This window comes from Oratosquilla oratoria, chromosome 41 (assembly GCF_046742065.1).
Source record: "Oratosquilla oratoria isolate Oo_2021 chromosome 41, ASM4674206v1, whole genome shotgun sequence".
NCBI lineage: Eukaryota > Metazoa > Arthropoda > Malacostraca > Stomatopoda > Squillidae > Oratosquilla > Oratosquilla oratoria.
In genome coordinates, this window is record NC_134817.1 from 28774532 (window position 1) to 28798344 (window position 23813).

Below are 23813 nucleotides of genomic sequence, written 5' to 3' on the forward strand. Positions count from 1 at the left end.
ATACAAGTCAAGAATAACTAATAAACCTAGCAATATTGCTAAGTGAGAGATTTCATTGTTTATTAAAGGGTTTACAAAAAAGTTGAATCGGCACTTTCTTGAAGTACAATACATGTCTTATGAGCAAGAATAGTTTACTTGCCCAAGGCACTGGCAACCCATGCTATGCCACAGACTTCTTTGGTACCAGATGCCTAATAAAGCAGTCGGTCCACAATTTCTTGTGCCACCTATTGTGAAAGGGGTCAGGCAAGGTCCAATTTCCTGTTGGTAATACACAAATGCAAGTAGACAGCCCAAAGAAACAGTTGTATGATAGACCAACATTTCTCAAGTGTTATGTGTTCCTAATTCCAGTTATGTGGCAAGACTGAGAATGCTAGTTTAAAATTTATATGAAGTTACTGCATCAGATGAGGCAAGTCATGAATAATTAGGTTTGTAAATGTATACCATTGGCATTGTACGAGAGCTCTGAGTTACATGGACTGTCCTAAATGTTACAACTTTGTGCATATTGTGGAATCTTGTATTTTGTGCAGTGCAGTCAGGTTGATTAGTATGAATGTGCCATTTACAAATACCTCTGAAGTAGATGATGACTGAACACTTGTACAAAAAGTCAGGCTCCAAGGTACTGACTATGGTCAGTAAAGTTATGTATATTTAAGAGTTTTTCTTTTATCCCTTTGATGACATGTCATATTTGAAAAAAACTACCAGCATTGAAATATGAAGAGGTAATACCAGATTTCCAACTACTGGAAACTTGTAAATCAAAGATTTTTCTGTGATCCACTAGTGTGAATCACTATGTCACCAGTTAGGAGAAAGCCGAGCAGTCAGAAGTTGGTAGCTCAATGTGAATAGGAAGAGTTCAAAGTTGATAATAGATGATTAAATTTTTCCTAAATGGAAAACCTGCAGCTACATGGCAGCTGGCAATGGACCTTGGCCCTCCCACAGATCTCTCTGGGGAAGAAACTTTGGGCTGTTGTCCGTTATATTATTGGTGCAGGATTGTTACCAGCTGATAGTAGTTAGAGGGGAGCATTTGCTTGTCATGTGTGAACACTAAAAAATACAACTGAAGTTGATAAAGGTCTTGGACCCCAGTCCAGAGATCAAGTGTCAGCCCCTCTGGGTTGCACTTAATGGAGGTCAAGAGCAAGTTTCATTTGGTTGAAAATGTTGCAAGGAAAGATGTGCAATACCTTCAGCAGTTGAAGTTTGTGAACTGGGTAGGCTAACTTACTCTTTAATAGTTTCATTGAAATCTGCATGACAAAGGGCTTGAGACAAATCAGCTCACTGAAAATTTTAAATGGTAAACATTTTGCTGTCTGTACTTCAGGTTAATCAACTCAAATTTTAGTTGTTTTCAGAAACAAAATTTCAAATGCCAAAAAATAATGTTTTATTACTATAATTCATTCTCAAAAAACTATCTACATATAAAGATGGGATACACGTAAAAGCACATACAATACCATGAATACCAAATTGTGGGTTGGGTATTCTCTAACATTTTGGTTACTTTGTAGTCTATTCTGTGACCATGACTCAGTGCAAAACGAGTTTGTTATTCCGAACTATACAGATTTCATTCATCCATTTTTATTTCCCTGATATTACTAGTACGACTTTTCACTGGGGAAAAAAAAAAAAAATGCACTTTCTTTTTTGGTCATGGTTTGTACCTAGGCATTCCTCAATATTTTTTTTTGAAAATGAAAGAAGTAATCATCTTAAGTGCTGCAGAGGGTTTGTCCTGTGGGACCATGTGGCCTGCTCCTCTAATAGTCACCAAATCCAGGTTATCAAACCGCTTAACAAAGCCAGCCACTTGATCACCATCATGCCACATTCGGCGCCTCTCAACTGCCTGCAAAGATCCAAAACAAATTTTAATGAGCTTTGTAAGCATACATGCACATACCAAAAAGCCCTTCACCCTTTTATGGGGGTAGCCAAGTCAAAGTATATCCCCACCCTACACCCATACCACACTGATGAGCACCAGGATTAAATAGATCCAAGGTAACCCTTGTCATAATGAATGGAACTTTTTTAGATCTGACTGCTACTTGTCATCTCCCTGGCAGCACCTCACTAGTAAAGAAATTGCAGCTTATCTCTAACCATCTTTTCACTATTGGGTGACATTTTTTTTTTTTAATCTTGCTGTAACCAGGAGGATAGATGGAGAAAGAGGAAAAGGACAAAAGGTAGGGAGGTGCTTTGAGTGAACTGCTTAAATGAGACAAAAAGAGGAGTACAAGAAGCTGAGAGGAGAGGGAGGGAGTAAAGGATAGAGTAGAGCTAGGAGTGGAGGAGGAATGGGGATGGTTCAAGGAGGGAGTCACAAGGTGTGCAAAGATGGTGTGTAGAACAAGGAGGATGGGAGGAAATAGAAGGAAGGGTAGTGAGTGGTGAGATAAAGAAGGTTGTAGAAAAGAAGAGCTTTCACAGATTGGTTACAAAATAGGACAAGGGAATCATATGAGAGGTACAAAGAAAAGAGAAGTAAAGCATAAGATAAAGGAGGCAAAGCAGAGAGCAGATGTAAAATGGGGTAAGAGTACGACAGAAAATTTTTAGAGTAATAAAAAGATGTTTTGAAAAGAAATTAAGAGAGGAAGAGTAGGTGAATCAAGTAAAGAAAAGGTAAAAGGTGCAGATGGAGAGATGATAATGGACAAAAAGGCAGTAAGAGGAAGATGGGCAGAGTATTTTAGGGAGTTGTTAATGTGAAGGAGGATAGGGAGGGAAAGGTAGTTACAGTGAGAAGCATCAAGAAAATGACCATGATGAGCAAGGAAAATGGAGGAGAAATAAGGAAAGGTGAAGTGAAGGCAGTTAAGATGAGAGCAGGTAAGGCACTTGGGTTGGATGGATGTCATGCAGAATGTTTGAAAAAAGGAGATACAGTGATGGTGAACTCACTGGTGAGGTTATTTAATGTTTCTTTTAAGAGAGGGTAGAGTGCCAGAGGACTGGAGGAGTCCCTGTATAGTTCCACTTTACAAGGGAAAAGGGGCTAAGTGCAAGTATAGCAGAGGGTTCACCTTGTTAAGTGTAGTTGGGAAGGTCTTGACCGAGAGGATTAGGAGAGGAACAGAGGGAGTAATTGGTGAGAAACGGTGTGGGTTTAGGACAGGTAGGGAATGTGTAGATCAGATTTTTGTGGTAAGACATATGTGAGAAAGCTATAGGAAATGGTAAGGATGTTTTTTTGGCTTTTATGGATCTGGAAAAGGCTTACGACAGGGTAGACAGAAAGGCACTGTGGGAGGTACTGCAGATATATGGGATAGGAGGAAAGCTGTTAAGAGCAGTCAACAGTTTTTACAAGAGTAGTAGTGTGTGTGTTAGGATTAGAAATGGAGAGAGTGAGTGGTTTGGGGTAAAGGTGGGACTTCGTCAGGGATGTGTTATGTTGCCCTGACTGTTCAATTTAAACATGGATGGGGTAGTGTACGAGGTAAATGCAAGGTAGTGGGTCAGGGATTGGAGATGGTAAAAGAAAATGGAGAAAAGTGGGAGATTAGCCAGCTGTTATTTGGTAATTCGGCACTTGCAGTAGGACCAGAGGAGAGATTGAGGAAGTTAGTGAGTTTGGGAAGGTGTGTGAAAGAAGGAAGTTGAAGATAAATGTGGGTAAAAGTAAGGTGATGAGATGTACAAGGGAAGAAAGAGGCAGCAGACTGGAAGTGAGTATTAAGGGGGAGAGACTGAAGGAAGTGGATAGTTTTAGATACTTGGGTGCAAATGTGGCGGGAAAGGGAGGAGTGGAGGTAGAATGTAGACAGAAACAAGTAAATGGCTTGTGGGATTAAAAATTGTAATGAGAAATAGACATTTGGGAATGGATGCTAAGAGGAGATTGTACGAAGGAGTGATTGTGCCAACAGAACTGTACGGGGCAGAAACATGGAACATAAGAGGAAGAAAGGAGTTTGAATACATCTAAAATGAGGTGCCTGAGAAGTATGATAGGGGTTACTTGGCTGGATAAGTGAGAAATGAGGAGGAGAACAGGAGTGGGAAGGGAGTTGGGAGATAGTGTTGATGAAAGAATGAGTGAAGAGAGCCTAGTAAATGAGGTGTGAAAGGCAGAGGTGGAAGGAGTGAATGTGATGAGTCAAACTAGGATGAGATGGATGAATGGGGTAAAAGGGGCTTTGGGAAAGATTGGAATGTCTGTTGAGGAAGGATGGGAGAGGACAGAAGATAGGGGTGAATGGAGAATGGTTGTGTATGGATGATGCTGTCATGCATGAGGTGGAGTGGGTAGGGGATAGGGGGCTAGGCAGTATGTGCGAGAAATAAACTGACGTATCCCAAAGATCTTCTTTTCTGCATAAGGGGACAGAGGGGTGGTGGGTCGCCAATTTAATGAAGTGGCCTTGTTGTGTCTTGCAACACCGCTTCTGACCCAGGACAGTGGGGGAGATACAGGGATGACCCATCATCCAGGAGGTGCAAAGATAAGAGAAGAGGGTGAAAGGGAGTGGAGTATGTTAAAGATGGAATGGGTGGGAGTGGTTTTTATGCCCTTTTTTTTTTTTTTGCTATCTCCCTTATAAGGGGGGAAAAAAGCCTTTGGTATATGTATATATGCAACAGGGCCATCTTATTTACATCTGACATTCCCTTAAGTAGTGAAGGAGATAACCAACCTTGGGACTTGGACTATCACACTATGAACTTAAAAAAAAAAAAAAAACATTTTAAATCACTGTTGTAGTTTGGGTTAAATCATCAAACTAATTTAAAGCTAGGTATGATAGCTCCTTGTGGATGAAGGGCAATGAACAAGTTTCTAAATGGGTATGGGATAGGTTGAGTATGTATGCTCTGACTTGGCACTTATGTATGATAAGAGAAAAAACTAGACACCATAAACATACTCTTTTCCTGTATACTATCATTAGGTAAATGCACACTATATACAAATTTAATTTGTAAAATCCAGATTCTGAATGGAATGACCTATCTATTGATGGGCAAATGAAAACCATTCACATTAGTTTCAATCAAAGTTTTCCTCCATTAGCTTATCCTTGATACTGTGTAATAAAATTAATTTTGATAAAGATAAATTACACAAATGCAATGGTACTATTGTCTCCTACACTTTCATACATTGGGCTAAACTAGAAATCTAATTCAAACTTACCTTCAATCCAAGTTGTTCCACAAACCATTCATCACCCAAGAAGTTGCAAGCCATGTCAACATCTCCATTGTACACAAGACCAGGAACATGGGATGTCAAGTACTTGTACTGCTCCACCATGTTCTCATATTGGCGCTGATATCCAGCATATACACGGTCACTGTTTAGAATCATTACCAAGATCATGATCATGTTACTCTTCAAGACATTCAATATTCAGTTGTACAGCTTTTCATCCATGCCTCCCAACCTATTCTCATTTTCACCCACATTTATTTTTAACACTTCCTTCCATTTAACTACACTACTATACTTTGTAAATACAAATGTACTTCCTATCTAATCTCATTCCTACCCATTTCCCTCAGAGCAAATTTTCCCTTGTATGATCCCTCAGTTTTATTCAGCCAATTCTATATGTACACCTCAGTGTTAGCTATACAACTGATGTTACTTTAATATAACCTTAATATGAGGCTTGAATGTAGTAGGAAAATAGTTCTGGAAATTCTCTAACCTGCAGATTTCCCATTCCTGTACATGGCCTGGAATATGGATGGAAGCACGCACTTCTGGGTTGTTGAGATAATTCTGCATGTCTCTCGAGTCCGTGCAAGGGGGATCACTTGACTTCAGCGACATCAATCTGTCCAACCATTTCAGGTTTTATTATTTAGAGTACTGACTATATTCCATATCACAATATAACAGCCTTAAAACCATCTTCAGCATGAGTACCTGTGCTTGAATTTCTCAAACAATTCTTTCTGCTTTGGCTGGGATCTGAAGAGGTGGCCCACATCAGTAAAGTATCTTTTCATTTTCCCAGAGTTTGAAGAATGAAGGCACTTCCCATACAAATTGTACATATTCAATCCCTCATTGTAGACTATATCCATAGCTATAGCTACCTGGAAGTTTTAAAACAAAAGGCTCAACTTTAGTATTATCAAACATCAATTGTTCCCACAAAAGAACACGATGATATGTACAGTTCCAAGATGGCCCTCAACTCTACTGACCCATCTTTTTACATTACACAAATCAGCTGGAACAACAAACTTCAATCTCAGTATAGTAGTTTGAGAATAAGCTATAGTCCAATTTGGATCCATACATGAATTTGAAACTAGGTATAATTTGAAAGTAAAAGACAAGACCTCGCAACTATTGCACCTTTCCTGTATACTACAAGAAGTAGAAAGAAATAAAATAAAATATACACCTATATACCAAAAGGTTTCTTCCCTTTCATAAAAGGGAATCTAGGCATGCACCCATCCCACATCCATCCATTTCCCCTTTAAAAATCTGCCATCGACCTAAGCAGTACAATTGGAAAGGAGCAACCTTATATTTTAAAGGTACAGAGATATGGAAGGTAATTAAGTGGGAGGTTTAATTATATAGGATGTCTGTGAGCCTTGACTTGGCCACTCACTTTCTCTATATCAGGAAGAAGACCTTAAACTATGGTATAGTTTCTTTTACTGTAGGGTACCAAGCATCTACTATTCTTCTACATAAAATCAGTGGGTGTACTTTATGGAACTTCCAGTACTTCATCTCTGATAGTGTCAGTTTCATTTAGACCAGTTTTACAACATTAACATGTATCCAGAAGTCTTTTCCCCCTTTTAAAGAGGGATAGTGGCCAAATAAAACCACACATCTATGTCATATGTACTGAAACTAATTTAACATTCCTCCCATCTTGGCACTTCATGGGTGAAGTCGTAGCTCTGTCCAGTTACAATGCTTGGGTCAAAGGCAGTGAAGCATGGAACAGAGCTTCCACAGCAGGGCCAAACAACTGAAGCCACTTTACCCCCATAACTTCATTGTATGCTCATACTACATGCAAACAGCATGCATCATTTCTTGCCTAGCAATGCCAGTTCATTCTCAAGGCATCCCCACCCCAAAAAAAGATAAAAACTCACTCACCCCCTTGATACAAATGGGATTAGTTGGAGTTGCAAAATTGCAGCTATCAGAATTTGCTCTGTCATTCTCACAGCAGTGATGGACCAAACTAGACCAGAGGCTGTAAAACAAAAATTCCTTATGTGCTTCACATATGAAATGTTACATATCTTTCTAAATTTGCAATTTAATCTCACACTAGTAAATAAAATTAATGGATTAATAGTTACCCCTCCCTCACAAATTATCTATTGGAGGGTTCAATATTTCTGCATAAAAAAATGTGCTTACTTATCTCCATACAATCCATGGTAGTATCCAAAGAAAACAATAGAATTGTCATTTAGTTTGTAGCTGGAAAGGCCATTACCAACAGCAAAACCCTTTAATGGAATGTTGGCATTGTCTTCATCTTGAAGTATACGAACAGCAAGTGTTGGTACATATATCCCACCATAGGATTCACCCGTTATATAGAAGTCATTTTTCTTAAACTCTGGGAACTGTAAAAAAAAAAAGAAAAAAAAAAATGAATAAATAAAAATAAATAAAATAAATAAATGAATAAATAAATAAATAAATAAATAAATAAATAAAAATAAATAAAAATAAATTAAATAATACAAATAAAAATAAATAAATAAATAAAAATAAATATATATAAACCACACTTTCAATTTCATTATCAGGTTTTGTTTATCAAAGCCTTTTTAATTTCATTACCTATTTTTTTAAGCATGAGCAAGTATTTACATTACCAGTTCCATACCTTTCTGAAGAAGTCTTGCAAGGCCATGTAGTTTGAAAGAGAAACTTCATCATCACTAGTTGTGCAGTTATCATGTGGGTCATATGAGAATCCAACACATGCTGGGGCCTCTAGGAAAATAACATTTGTCACCTGAAAATAAAATGGCACATCCTTTATGGAAAAATAATCCCATAGGCAATTTACCTCAATAGACAGAAGCATGGATATACCTGCATACATGAACACAATTTCTAAAGAAGCAAGATGCGATCAATCCACATGTACAGTTACGAGATAATTCACAAAAACTATTTAAAAACACTGTGGGTAGAATGGGACAGGCCGAAACCCCATTTGTCAAAAGCAAATAATACATAGTTTCCAAATAAAAGAAGGCCTAGAATAGCCACCAGAAATGATAGGTGTTCAAGCAATGAAGATTTGAAGAATATACAATAAAATAAAATAAAATAAAAATACATGGCTGTGATTACATAATCAAAATCAAATAATCAAAAAGCATAAAATTTGTGTAATCATAATCAAAATCAAAATTTACTCTGCAGTGATAATCATAATCAAATCGTAATTAATTTGTGATTATTTATTTGTACATACATACATATACCACGGCTTTTTCCCCCTTCCAAGGGAGGTAGCCAAAAAGGGAAAGGCATAAAAACACTCCCACCCATTTCATCCCTAAATACACTCCACACCCCTCCCACCCTCCTTCTCATCACGTCAAAGTATGTTTTGAAAGCATCGACACCACGTTTTTACTTGCTTGTCTACCATGATATTGAGAAAGGTGGGGTAGAGTGGACCACTGGTGCAAAGTGGACCACTGCCTTTCCCACCAATGATTCATAATTTCAAACAGCAGGTGCAATATGACACCTTTGACATTCCTGATAACAGCGAGAAGTTACTGGAACATTTGCCTGAGCATGTCAGATGGGTTTGAGGAAGCAGGGCCTGTAACAAAAGTCATTGGAAAAGTCTCGCATCTAGTATTGCACATTTGCCGTTCTGCACTGGCACCTGACATTCTTGAAGGTGAATGCAGACCTCAGGCCAAAAATGTAACCCAATAGAACAGCAGCAACAAGATGCTTCATTCCCTCCTGAATATTGATCCAACCAAGCTTTATCAGTTAGACTGTCTAGTAAAGATATCCAAACATGAACTTAATCTCATCAAGGAAATAACATATCTTGACACCATTTGAAGTAGCAATTCTACAGTGTCAGGGAGAAAATGCAACTTCAAGTAAAGTAATTCCATGCATTCGCAGACTGAGAGCTGAGCTTGAACCACTGTCACAGACATACAAGTCAAACATGATCACCACTCTCAAAAGTTCAATGAAGAAAAGATTAAGATCTATGAAGACATGGAGATGTTTCAGCTGGCTTCACTCCTAGATCCACACTTTAAGATGGACTGGTGCTCACCAGAAGAAGTCAATTTAATTAAATCCCTGCTGAAAAGGATTCCCTTCAGGAAAATAAGGAGACCCCTAGAAAGAAGTACAAGCTGTTCAGATTCATGACACCATCATCATCAACAAGCTCTTCCCTCTGTACATCAACATCAACTTTATCACAAATGGAATCCTACTTGAGTAAGCCAACAACAGAGGATGACAGTGATCCCCTTCTCTTTTGGAAACAGAATCAGTCAACATTATCTCAACTAACAATACTTGCTCTCCAATATCTGTATCCCAGCATAATCAGCCCCAGTTGAGAGACTTCTCTAATGCTGGGATAGTCTTTTGTCCTGAACGATGCAGAATAACTGATGCTCTCCTTGAGGAGTTGATGTTTATAAAGTGTAACAAACACATAGTAAACTAAACCATTATGAGAAATAATCAAGTGCATAAATTCTATATTTTGCAGGGAAATACTTTCATTATTTACTGAAGTTTCTATATTTTGCAGGGAAATGCTTTGTTTTCATTATCACTGAGGTTATATATTTTGCAGGGAAATACTTGTCATGTTCCATGACATGTTACTGACAAAGGAAACAGATAGTTTGGAAGCCAGCAGCTGAGGACTACAAAATCAGGGCCTCCTGTCATCAGGTCAGAGACATAAATAAAGATGACAACTTGAAGTTGGGCCCTCACCTCTAGGCCCCCATTGCTTACATGTTTTAGACAAGTAGTAGTGAATATACTGTAAGCCTTCTTCACACAAAAATAAAGATATGGGTAAATTGTGTGGAGCCAAGTCAATAGTGACAGGATAGGTTACACTGGCATACATTGGCACCTGTGCTATGGCACTGGTGTTGTACGGTTGTAGTATAAAAACATGCGCGGGCATTTTCGAGTCCTCCTGATTACTGAGCTCGCACTCTGATCACACAGACTTAATTGTAAGTAAAAGGCATGCTGTAATTAATTTACATATTAAAATAAGTGATTGCACTCCACTATTTTCTTGACCCCAGTAAAATTAAATTGATTAAAAAGAGGCTAAGTAGATGTTCTAGAACCTGAATTGCAGGAACTGCTCGAGTCACTGTTTATGATTTGATGTACCAACTCAAATACAGGGCCTAGTTCGTGACATACTTGTAATGTATTATGTACTAAAAAGCTACCCCCCATGTAAGGGGGAAAAAGCCTTTGGTATATGCATGTATAAAGCAAAAAAAAACTCCATACACACAAATGTATATTTTTAATACCATTAGTTAGTATGATATAAACAGTTTTATATATTACTGTGCTAAAATGTGTAAAAGTGGACCTAATAGACAAAATTTGCTACATATTTAAGCATTGCACCATACTTAAGCATTGCTTTTTTATATAAATAATCATAGGAAAATGTGATTATAATCATAATCTAATCATAATCATGCACAATCAAAAAATAATCAAAAACGGCAAAACTTGAATAATCATAATCAAATCACAAAAAAGTATTCCAGATCAAAATCAAATCCTAATCATTTTTCATAATCATGCCCATGTCTGACCTAGACTCAAATGCATGTACAGTTAAAACTTAATCTATATCTTTGATGTCCAATTGTCATATTTAGATCTGAACTTGTATATTGTCCGAGCTTAGACTATATCACCTAAGCTATTCCACATTTATACATCTATACAGAAAAATATATTTGTTCACATACTATTGACATGGTCTTTAATTTACTTCCATGAGCTCTTCAAGCCCTCCCATATTTAATCAGATCTCTTCTATCAATGCAATCTATCCTATGTATGCATGCATAAATTTATGTATATGTGTAAGCACAATTTTTCTTGTGCCATTTAGGCTTTTATCTACCAAAATCTTAACTTGTTTCATAATGTTGTGAGGCATGCTACTATAAAATATTCCCAAACCAAAATAACTTACCGTATTCCAGGAAAAATCATTTTTTTTTAATGTGCCATCTGCAGAAATAAGGTATGGCCCAAGTTCAGTCAGTAATCCATCCATGGAAGAACATCCTGGTCCACCATTCATCCAAAGCACAACAGGGTCCTCAGATGGGTTTCGAGATGACTCCACAAACCTTCAAGAGTGCAAAAATAATATTAAACAAAAAGATTATAAGCCTCTAAAAGAAAACTACTAAAATCAACTTAACCCTTTTTTATGCAACAAGGCAACCTGGTAAAAAAAAATATATATATATATATATATAATAAATTATGGCTTAGGATGACCATTTTGTGTGCTCACACCTAATAAGTAAACCAGAGATTATAAACTCTTTTGTAAATAGAAAAATTTACCAGTAATGAAGCTGTTTACCCCTCCAACCTTCCAAGTAGCCACTGTAATGTTTGAAGTTTACAGCATAATTCAGTCCTGGAAGATCTGTTATTTCATCTTCCTTGGGAGCACACTGAACTCCAAACACAAGGGTTAGGAACAGTAATGCAGAGTGCCACATCTTTCCTGTAAAAAATACATAAATTCAACGATCATAAATAATCTAGCTGCTCAAACATCTTTAGTATTAGTCTTGTACAAAGTTTCATTTTAGATATTTTTACATCTATCTGACCTGTAAATAGTTTTACAGGTTGTAAAAAAAATTGCAAAGATGATTCAAATAGTACCTATTGTAAAAATTATGGATCATTTTCACATGTTCTATAAGGAAGATTTTGGTTCCTGTGTGCAGGTGTTTTATTAGGTGCATCTTACTATTATTCTCAAGGCTTTATTTCCTACAGTTAGTGAGGCGTATTTTTCTAATTTTTGGGAACTATGCTGTGGAAGCATAGTTCTATGCATGCTATGCATAGAAGCATAGAGTCAAGAACTGTTTGATAACACTGATTTCCTTCTACAGTTCAAAGCTTGTAACTGTTTTTAATACACGTTTCATCATTCATTTTCACTGTTAGATCTCAGATGGGTGGGCTGGAGATCATTAAGTATCAGGACCAAGGCCCAGAATTTGTAGGTTCTTTCCCAATGGTAGGGTTTGGCCATTCAATTTTACTAATAGATGTTCCTTTGATTCATGGTTGTCTGGAGGAGGTATCCTGTACTATATTTTTGAGGGGATGCCTCCTTTATATAATTTCCAAGTCATTGCTCTAGCTATATTCTTAGTTATTTTATAGTTACTGAGCTGTAATCAGATCATCAGCATAGGAGAGTCCTTTTGTGTTATATCCTGGACCTAGTTGGGAGATCACCAATTGAATAATGCATGCAAATTGGGAAATTATTGTAGTCTTTAAAGTCCAATATATTTGATTTTTGGGTTACTGCACTGTCTACTAGCTAAGCTTGTTAGCTATTATTTAGTTTTGTTGTGGATGCCTGTATGCTCTTTTTGTAGTTATCAAATCTATTATTTCTATTCCTACCATGACCATTCTTTATGGTGTTGCCTACTTAAATCCCTCCAGCAATTGTTGTGATGTTTGTAAGAAGTGTACTGGTTGAGTGGCCTTTGAATCCATGATATCTGAGAAGGTGGGAAGATTAGGACTTTCTACTATTAGTCTTTCCATGAATTTGGATATGGTGGTCAACAACTTTGGTCTGTGATGGTGAGCTTTCTGGTGGCTAGTTTAGTTTTAATATGGGTAATGTATGGGCTCTTTCTTCCAGGCTGTCCGAGTTTTGCTGTACAACAAAGACTGTTGTAAAGTAAGAGTCAAGGAGGGCTGAGGAGTTTTAGATTGATGTTCAGGAATTTATCTGGGCCTTCTGTATGGAAGTTTTCCAATTTCTTTAATACTACTTTAACATCTTTTGTTGAGAAGGGGAGTGTGGCTTCTGTTTCTAGTCCGATTTTTTCCTATCTTTAGGTATTTTCTTTTTTCCTTGAACTACTGGCTTGAAACTTGTCAGGGAAAAATGTTAACTATATTGCTGTTTTGGTGATGGTATTTTTCCTTTGGTTACTCTAACTGCTTCATGGGTAGGGGATGGATTAATTTATTATTTCTTATAGTTCTCCACAATGGTTTCTTTGTTTTTTATTTTCAGTTTCCCATTTTGTGTGTCTAGTTTTGAGATATACTCCATTCCAATAAGAAATTACACTATTTTTGCCATGCAGCTTAGTACAGTCGGTAATCCTGTAGACTCCTGCTCCACACAGGCACCAGCGACATAAATTCCTCACCTCCTTTAGAAAATATATTTCTCAACTTTGTTCATAAGATAGGAAAATTTGGTTTCAATCATTAGAAAGATCAGTCATTCTACAATTTTAACAAAGTTTACAGAACTTGATAGGATAAGAAACTACCTCCTTCTCTCAAGGCATGAGGGAGGGAGTGATGGTACTTGCCAACTCCTTCCCTCTTCCTCCTTTTCCTTCCAACTTATTCATCGATTAACTTATGAGAAAGTATTCATTTTGCATCCTTCTTACCCAAGACTATTTTTATGTAATGTGAATTTATCAAATCTGTGGAGACAGTAGTTAGATTATTTGAGTTACTCAAAAAGGCAAGAATAGATATATTACGATATATTACAAGTAAAACTTTCTCGTATCAATTAAATGATGAACAAGTTGGAAGGAGGATAAAGAGGAGGAGAGAAGGAGTCTGCAACTACCATCCCTCCCTCCCTCACCCCACAAGCGTCATGACGTAAATTACTTAAAAATATTTTTGTTATTCTTTATGGCTTCCAATGTGAAAACTGAATTTATCACATTCAGTTGTGTATGTAGAACACACATTTTATTCTACACTTATAACTGTTGTAAACACTGATTATAAGTAAATGTGTATACAACAATAATTTCTTTCCTTGACTTCAACTCCACATAATTACTTAGTTTCTTACCCTATCAAGTTTTGAATTTTTTTTTATAGTTGTAGAATGACTTCTTTCTAATGATTGAAACCAAATTTTCCTACCCTCTAAACAAAGTGGAGAAATGTAATATTTTCTGAAGGAGGAGAGGAATTTGCATGTCGCTGGTGCCTGTGTGAAGCAGGAGTCTGCAGGATTACCAACTGTACCAAGCTGCAAGCAGAAATTGAGAGTAATTTCTTATGGGAATGGAGTATAGTTGTAGCATTTTTTTCTTGTGTGAGTTTGCCTTGCTCTTTTCTTTTAGAGGGAGGCTATCTCAAATGTGCACTCAAGTTGTATTTTTTCCTGTAGCCTCTTGAAATACATCCCTTTCTGGCTTTCTGAATAGTTACTATTATTCCTTCCAATGTTCTGTCAATGGACACAGACTGATCTAAGCGAAAGACCTAAAAATTCTATTTCCTCCATATATTCTTGCCTTTTTTTTTTTTTTAGATTAGGTTTTCTTGTATGTAAGTATTATTTTTCTAGTTCTAGGGTAATCTTTACCACCAAGTAGTCTAAGAGGAGGTCATATATGGTTTCCTCATATTTAGATTTGGAGGATGGTGACCATATGTCAAAGGAGGTTACTTGTTGTGTATATTACAATATATTATAGAGGAAGAGTATACCAAAAGACCTTTTGGTCCATAAGTAGGTTGGACAAGAGAAAAAATAATAAGCAAGTAGATAATATAAATAGATAATGATAAAAATAAACAAAACAAATATAATTTTATAATAAATAATAAATAATGAATTAATTAAATACAACAATAAATAGCAGGCATTACAGCATATTGTGAAGGTGTTTATCTAAATGAATCTTAAATCTACAAACTGTACTATATTGCACTGTCTCTGGAGAAGTTTATTCCATTAATTTACTACACAGTTGATAAAGTTGTTTCTAAACACTTCCAAATTAAATCTACTTCCTGACAGGTTTGAGACCATAATTTATTGTCCAATTCACATTCACTGTAAAAATTTCATCACATTTTGTCAATTCCCTTTAGAATATTAAAGATGTGTATCAAATTACCCAAGTCTATATTTTTCCAGGAAAATAGATTCATATGTTTTAGTCAGCTTTTGTACAAGGAAGTTGTGGTAGAGGGTTACTAAAAAATACATATCAGACTTGTATCACATGTCTCTCCAAAAAAATTTTGCTTATCAAGTGCTACAAATCAACCTAATTTCATTTAGCTTTTACAATGAACAAGATCACGACTGGACAAATTGAACTATTTCACATCTTTTGTAACTAAAAAATGTATTGTACAACATAATTCCAATATATCACTGGTGCCTTACAATGATGATTTAATCATGTTTACAAAACTTGTGTTTTATCTACATAGGCAGACCAAAACAGCTATACTCATGATCTAAATTTAGGGTGAGGTGCACCATGTCCAACCCCATCCACCTCCAATGAGTATGTTAGCACCTCTCTCCAATTCCTTCCCGTTTCATTTGGTAGCCATGTGGACACCAAGGTTTAGTTTAAAAGCTAAATACACACCAAATATTTTGCACCCAAGCTAAAGGTTTGTCCCCAACTTTGACAATATTGAGCAGCATGGTTGTAGTGGTGATGCTAACTCCATCTTCCAGTATGGTACAACACTTCTCACTACATTTGTGATCAATGTACTTTTGACACATGCATTCAGTTGTGTAATAATTTGTATTTAGTCATTTTTCAGCTTGTGAATACAGGAGGAAATTTTAAGGAAGCATCAGTATACCCACTGGTGACTAAGACCATGGCTTCAATGCACCCACCCCTACTAAATCCATCTTTGCTTGTCTGGTCATAACTTCTCCTAAAGTTATTATTCCTCCCACATCCTACCTCCAACATTTATTTGAATAACTAGAATATGACTTCACTTACAAAAATCTAGATTTCTTTTAAGAAAATTTCAAGTATGTCTAATACTTGTACAGGTTTACAATCTTAATTCATCATTCAGCTTTGCTAAATATGAGGGAAAGATATGATATTTGGAGATTTGAAAAATATAATACTGTAACCGAAGTCATATTTAATCAAAACTAACTCAACTGCTGGCATTGGTGAAGCCCATGGAACCCCAGTGTGATAACCCCTTAACAGACCTCTAGACCCATCCCTAACCTAGGTCCAATCTACCCAAACCTATCCAAACCTTCCCTCTACCCCCACCCCTGGATCATAAATCTATTACGAGTCCAATACATGATCAAAGATCATGGTGAATTATATACATACCATATTCAGGTACCCAAAGAAGGTAGTCTACATTGACAAGAGACCTTTTGATCAGGGATAGGCTTGAAGTCATGAGAAGATTGAAAAACAATGTCTAAAAGATGAAATTTATTTTTCCACAGATGGAAATACTTTGAATAGTTTGGGAGATATGGCCCAAATTGGAACAATACATAAATCCAAATCCAATTACAATAAGAAAACAAGGATATAAACCATGTTGGAACCATACATGAATTTTGAACTATGATAAATTGGAAAGTGACATGACCCCACAACCATTGGGCCTTTCTTGTATACTATAATTGGATAAATATGATCATACTTATCATACTTAACAATACTTGCTCTATCTAACATGTAAAAATTTAGGGTTAGATATAAACACCGATGAAGACGAGGATACTATATTCAGACGAATACTTGTTGATTAAAGGATTCCAAAACATGAACTTGACAGTGGTACTATGATTTTACTTTGCTACATTTTATTTTGGGTAAATAAAGAAATCATGTCACAATACCCAATGACTAACAAACTTGACTTGGGCTAACACACAGATCTGTACATCACTGTCCTTTCCTTCTTCCCCAAGCAGGGCAAGAATATCCTATATGCCAAGTATGCCACGAAATAGGGCCCCAAAAATGGAGGGGCCCACAAACCTGATAGACCTGACCCATAATGAGCATCAACCTATATTATAATTTATGGAAATCCCAGAAATCTGTATAATAATATATATTGTATCATTAATGCATTTTGACGTTTCAATAAAATATTAAAAAAAAAAATTGATACTGTATAATTTATTTGGGGGAGGGGCCACAAAACTAAGGTTGGAGTAGGGCCCAATGTAAGCTTAATTAGTTAATACGGCCCTGTACCCGAGAATAATGAATTGTTATCACTGTACCTTAGCTCAGCTTCAGCCGCACTCTCAACTACCACCGTGCGTTTCCAACTAACACCAATGAATGTGACCGGCACTTGCCGTTCTTTATCTGTGAAGTCCCGAATGACTAAGAGTCATGAGTTCCAGCAACAAGCGTACCGGAAGTTTTTGGTTCAGTGCCTCAACACGCTAATTCAAAGCGGTGCCCCTACCCATGGGGGATAACAATAACCTTTCAAACCATCCGCGAGATAAAACTACTTTAGAATGCCAATATAGGTGGTAGGTAATAACAGCAACTCATCTTGCCAACCACCTATTTGTTTACTCACAAGTGACAGGTCCTGGACGAAATCACTGACATTGTTCACCTGTTTTGTTTATTTATTAATCTATCTACACACTGACACGTTCCTGGTTAATATACGAGTGTATTTATATTGTTTACCTCTTCCCAATATTAATTTGGGTCTGAATCACGATAGACACGATAATGCTGAAACTCCATCAATCTTAGGAGAGCAGAATATATGTTTAATTAAATATTAGCAATGCATGAGATCATTGGTAGTTAGGAATACCAATCTAGGTTCCCGTGCACGGGATGGTTATGCATGTAACAAGTACTGTTACAAAGTAAGGTAGTCTCACAAACCAGCAGGTTGAATGTGACAGTTAGTCTCGCTACTTTAGGGACTAAATTTGATGTAACTTACAGTAAACTACGGCGCATATTTTACATAAGTATACAGTAACTCGAATAATCAGTCAACGCCGATATGTAGGATCAGGGTTCATCGTCAGTGTCGACGGCAAGCCACGTGACCAAGCAGAGGTCTTTACTCTCTCGCCCCGCAAACATCAACGTGAACCACGTGAGCTCCCCAGTATTACCTAATGATCCTACGAACGAACTGCGTCGGAGGCAGTCAGGTATAACTACACGTCCTGGATGGTGTTCCAAGAATCTATCAAAATTTGGGGGATTTGGACGCTGTAAAATGACGGTTGGTATATATTTAGAATGGGTAACCATAAACTCCATTCGAGATTACTCTGCATTCCATAGGTCCTTCAGCAGTTCGTAGTCCACTACCACTGAACAAAGGTTTCTCGTAAATACTTCCATTAGTAGCACGACTGCACCAACCCCTGCAACGGCGATCCTGTAAACCTCTCAACATGTCTGGTCTTCTACATCTATCTCGCTGCGTCCAGTCAGTAACACGCTCCATATTCTGTTTAAACTTCCTTGCCCAATTTCACTTCCGCTCCTTTACTGGAATAAATAAGCTTTCATGCGCATGTAGTGGGTGAGCGCTTTGGCACAGTCACTATCTAATAAGGGGGGGTCTTTGGTATGAATGCAGATTTCTTCCCCTCTATAAAGAAGGTAACCACCCACCCCACACCCATTTGTTTCATTTTTAAGATATATTTGCTCCTGGTGGATGAACTGCCATCCCCTCTCCCCACCTACTGCCAGAGTCATATGCAATGCAGTAAGACACAGCATTTCTACAGCAGGGTCCCAACAGCCAGAGCTAGTTTATCCCCATCGCTTTATGTACTACATGGCGATCTGTGTGCATATGTATGCATGTATATATGTATGTATGTATGCATGTATATATGTATGCATGTATATATACTGTATATGTATGTATGTATGCATGTATATATATGTATGTATGTATGCATGTATATATATGTATGTATGTATGTATGCATGTATATGTATGTATGTATGCATGTATATATATGTATGTATGTATGCATGTATATATGTATGTATGCATGTATATATGTATGTATGCATGTATATATGTATGTATGTATGCATGTATATATGTATGTATGTATGCATGTATATATGTATGTATGTATGCATGTATATATGTATGTATGCATGTATATATGTATGTATGTATGCATGTATAAATATTTTTCACTCTAGTCTGCTATCTCACCAAACGCTTTGTCTCATAGGATTCGTTAGTTTCCAAGTCCATCCAGAGATCTTAACTAAATTTTTACAAATATCAAAATTCGTGTTTCAGACATTTAAATAGTGAGCCTCTTGTTGTAGTCTTTTATCACATTTTCCGCCCAATGCTGATACACTCTTAATCTTATCTATAGATATTTGTAGCATCTGACCTAAATGAAAATCCTCCAAGTTTATTGAAAGCTTATCATCATCATCGAGTCGAGCAATATTTTGGTTTTCCATTTCGACTTTAAATCTGTTTTGAGACTTTCCTTGAAGACCACTCAGCATATCTTGCAAGTTTTCTGCTGTTTCTGAACACTTCTTCCAGGCAAGCTGAGTAGCTTGGGTAAAATTGTACCACTTTGCCATACTCCTTTCTCGATCTTATTTTTCTTACACACACACACACACACACACACATATATATATATATATATACATATATATATATAATTATATATATGTATATATATATGTATATATATGTATATATATATATGTATATATATGTATACATATGTATGTATATATATATATATATGTATATATATGTATGTATATATATATATATGTATATATATATGTATATATATATATATGTATATATATATGTATACATATATATATACATATATACATACATATATATACATATATACATACATATACATACATATATATATACATATATATACATATATATACATATATATATACATACATATATGTATATATATACACATATATATATACATATGCATATATATATATATGTATATATATGTATGTATATATATGTATATATATATATATATATGTATATATATGTTATATATATATATATATATATATATATATATATATATGTAGATATATATATATGTAGATACATATATGTATATATGTATATGTAGATATATATATGTATATATGTATATATATGTATATATATATATATATGTGTGTATATATATGTATATATATATATATATATATGTATATATGTATATATGTATGTATATATATATGTATATGTATATATGTATATATATATGTATATATATAATACCTATATAAATATATATATATATATATATATATATATATATATATATATATTGTCATGGGTTGCTTGCTTGGGTTTGGCCTGAGTTAACGTAATGAGTGGAACTTCAGTCGAATCTAGGGGTAAGTCGAGTTCCAGTTGGGAAGCAAACCCACAACAATAACGTGGAACGTATAGGTAAAATACGTTCCGACGAAAAGCTCTATTTGAGACTGAATGTAAGTATGAATTATAAGGATTATGGTTGAGGTAAGATAGACGTCTGCACGAAACTTAACTAACTATATTTACACATAAAGAAAAAATAAAGTTTTACTGATCATTTACGAACATACACTCAACGTACACTGGGACATTTAACATAGACAAATACATACAAGACATAATAAAAGTTCAATACATAGATATACAAGTCCAAGAATGGCCTACTAAAATACTTGCGAACAAAACAGCAATGCACCAATATACAGCGTCGAAGAGGTGAGACCTAGGGTTGTGTGAGAGTGTGAGAGAGGTGGACATTTTTTTTTTTTTGTTGGATCTTTAAGGCTATCGACCTATAATGAGGTCATTAAGCCCGGTGTGAACCTGCGATCCTTTTTATTCTACCATTATAATTCCCACAATAGTCCAGTAGTGCGCAAATAAAATACTACTTTGTCAATAAGTAAACGGTCGTCTGTCAAAAGATTTGTGGTGCTCAGCTGAATTTTCTTAATTTGGCAATGTTGTATGAGCGCTTGGCGCTGTGTGTTGTATTTTGAGCAGTGTAGGAGTATGTGTCTTATGGATAGTATAGTGTTGCATGTGTTGCATTGGGGAGGAAATACGCCGTCAATATATGGTTTTAAGTGGGTGAGGCGGGTCGAGTTCATCCTCAGTCTTGCTATGGCGATTTCCTCGAGTCTGTTATTTCTGTATGATGTCGACCAATCTGTTATGTGTTCCTTTTGTTTGTGAGAAATGTCGAGATTGTTCCACTGGAGTTGCCAGTGGGTGTGTAATTGTTTTCTTAGTATGGAATTGAAGGTGCCTATGTCCAGGGGTATGTCGGTAATAGAGTCTATTTCTAAAGCAGTTTTGGCTAAGATGTCCGCTTTCTCATTCCCGAAGATCCCAATGTGACTGGGAACCCAAGAGAGAGTAATGGACTTGCTAGTTATCGACAATGTGCTAATGATTTTGCCCAAGAGGAAGTTCTCCATATGGTTACCTGTCTTGATTGATTTTAGTGCACTTAATGAATCTGTGAATATGACGAATTTACTATGTGTGTCGGATTGAGCATATTCTAAGGCTTTATATATGCCGTAGAGTTCGGCGATATATATGCTATGGGTGGACAACCGGGGAGGTTCTTTTTATACCCTAGGTAGGCGGGGCCAAAGCTTCATGGCAAGATTCGAATCACCAACGTTCATAGAACGTATACTGGCCATGAGTCATGTTCGAAGCAGTGAGTAGTAGGCGGGCGATTTGAAAGTAGTTTGATTCACGGTTGGCTATAACAATATGTATATATATATATATATATATATATATATATATATATATATATATATATATATACAAGCCGCGGGCTTCGCCCTCCCGGGTTCGCCGGGGGCTTGGCTGCGCAAACAGCGGCCTACGGCCGCAGCGCTCAGCGCTCTAATCCCTCGTTTTCCCCTTCGCCCTCGGCCTCGGGGCGGAACCCCAACACGGGATCCCCAGCACGAAGAAGAACGCGATGAAGAACGCGAAGAAGAACGCGAAGAAGAACGTGAAGAAGAACGCGAAGAAGAACGCGAAGAGGAACGCGAGGAAGAAGAACGCGAAGAAAACGCGAGGAAGAAGAAGAAAAAAGAAGAACGCGAAGAAGAACGCGAGGAAGAAGAAGAAGAAGAAGAAGAAGAAGAAGTAGAACGCGAAGAAGAAGAAGAAGAAGAAGAGGAACGCGAAGAAGAAGAAGAAGAAGAGGAACGCGAAGAAGAAGAAAAAGAAGAAGAAGAAGAGGAAGAAGAAGAAGAAGGCAAAGAAGAACGCGAAGAAGAAAAAGAATACCACCTGACCCCGACCTACCCAAGCGCTTTTTCAAGAATATTTTTAGGACAAAGTGTCACCGTAATACCACCTGTCCCCGACTTCCACAGCGTTTTTTAGAAGAATATTTTTATTTAGACTTAGATATATATATATATATATATATATATATATATATATGTGTGTGTGTGTGTGTGTGTGTGTGTGTGTGTGTGTGTGTGTGTGTGTGTGTGTGTGTGTGTGGTCGAATAACAGCAGTACCTTTCACATATACATGTTCTGTAGAACCCTTGTATTTTGTATCCCGTTCCCGTGACATTTGTTCTACCGAGTCAAAAGCTTTTTCGTAATCTACAAACACTAAATGCAAAGGTTCATTGTAATATGTCGTTTTCTAAATCACTTGTTTCATAGGTTCTCATAGCTGGCATTCATGTAAAATTAGTTTTATACTTAATAAAAATAAAGAATCTGTAATTACCAAGCTTTTTTATTTAATTTTATTTATTTATTTATTATTATTATTATTATTTTTTTTTTTTTGTGAAGTAACATCGCCATAGCATTACACCATGAATCACGAACGCTTTCCTGGCGTATATGCTTTATCAACCAATAAATCCGTTGACCCAGATTTCTCTTAGGGGAGGCTCACGGTTCCCATATAACTGATAACAGCCACCGGATTGGCCCATAAGTCAATGAAGAAATAATGTGTTGTTGTCTGGCCATCTAAATGTGGCTACGGTGGGCGCAGTGATGTGTTCGGTAACTTTTGTGTGATTGTTGCAGCTGAGACTCTTTCTGTGTCACTGCCTAATCTCTGTTTTAGTGCTGGGGGGGTGACTTGACGCAGCCCGAAGGGATCCCCCCCCCCACGACTTCTCTTTCTCTACATGAGGGAATGGAGAGGGGGTGTCGCCGATTAAGTGAAGCGGCCTTGCTGTGGATGTACTGTGTCTTGCTACATTACTTCGTAGTCTTCTGACCCAGGGCAGTGGGCAGGGTTCGGGGATGTTCCGTCATTCACGAGGACCTAAGATGAGAAGGGGTAGGTGGTGGATGGGGGTGGAATGGATAGGACTTGGCTACCTCCTTTATAAAGGGGAAAAAGTTCTTGATATATAAATAGATATAGATACTCGGAGAGGTTCTATCGGTTAAGGAATTGGGCTGTCAGTCTTGAAGAGTTGTGATACAAGTGTGAATGTGGAATGTCTCGGCCTCAGAAAATTGTCGACCATGGATGTTTCGGCCTGATTTTTTTATACACACTTTTGAACATATGTTATAGTAGTTATTTTTTGTTTCAGCACATAATATTAAATAGCACTGATTATATTGTTTTCATTATATTAATAATCGAGAAACATACAAACTTATTTTAGATGAA

At 36.6% G+C, this 23813-nt stretch overlaps 1 protein-coding gene across 1 annotated transcript; it reads right to left on the reverse strand.

Moving 5' to 3' along the window:
• Positions 1-1400: 1400 nt before the first annotated feature.
• Positions 1401-17662, reverse strand: LOC143021086 (lysosomal protective protein-like). The gene is made up of 10 exons (XM_076178351.1): positions 17361-17662; positions 11633-11798; positions 11250-11409; positions 7878-8009; positions 7400-7611; positions 7130-7229; positions 5921-6093; positions 5700-5828; positions 5183-5342; positions 1401-1885 (listed from the first exon to the last, which is right to left on the reverse strand). Exons 2-10 carry the CDS (start codon positions 11791-11793, stop codon positions 1712-1714), a joined length of 1401 nt encoding a protein of 466 aa, XP_076034466.1. The 5' UTR covers positions 11794-11798; positions 17361-17662; the 3' UTR covers positions 1401-1711.
• Between the last annotated feature and the right edge of the window lie 6151 nt (positions 17663-23813).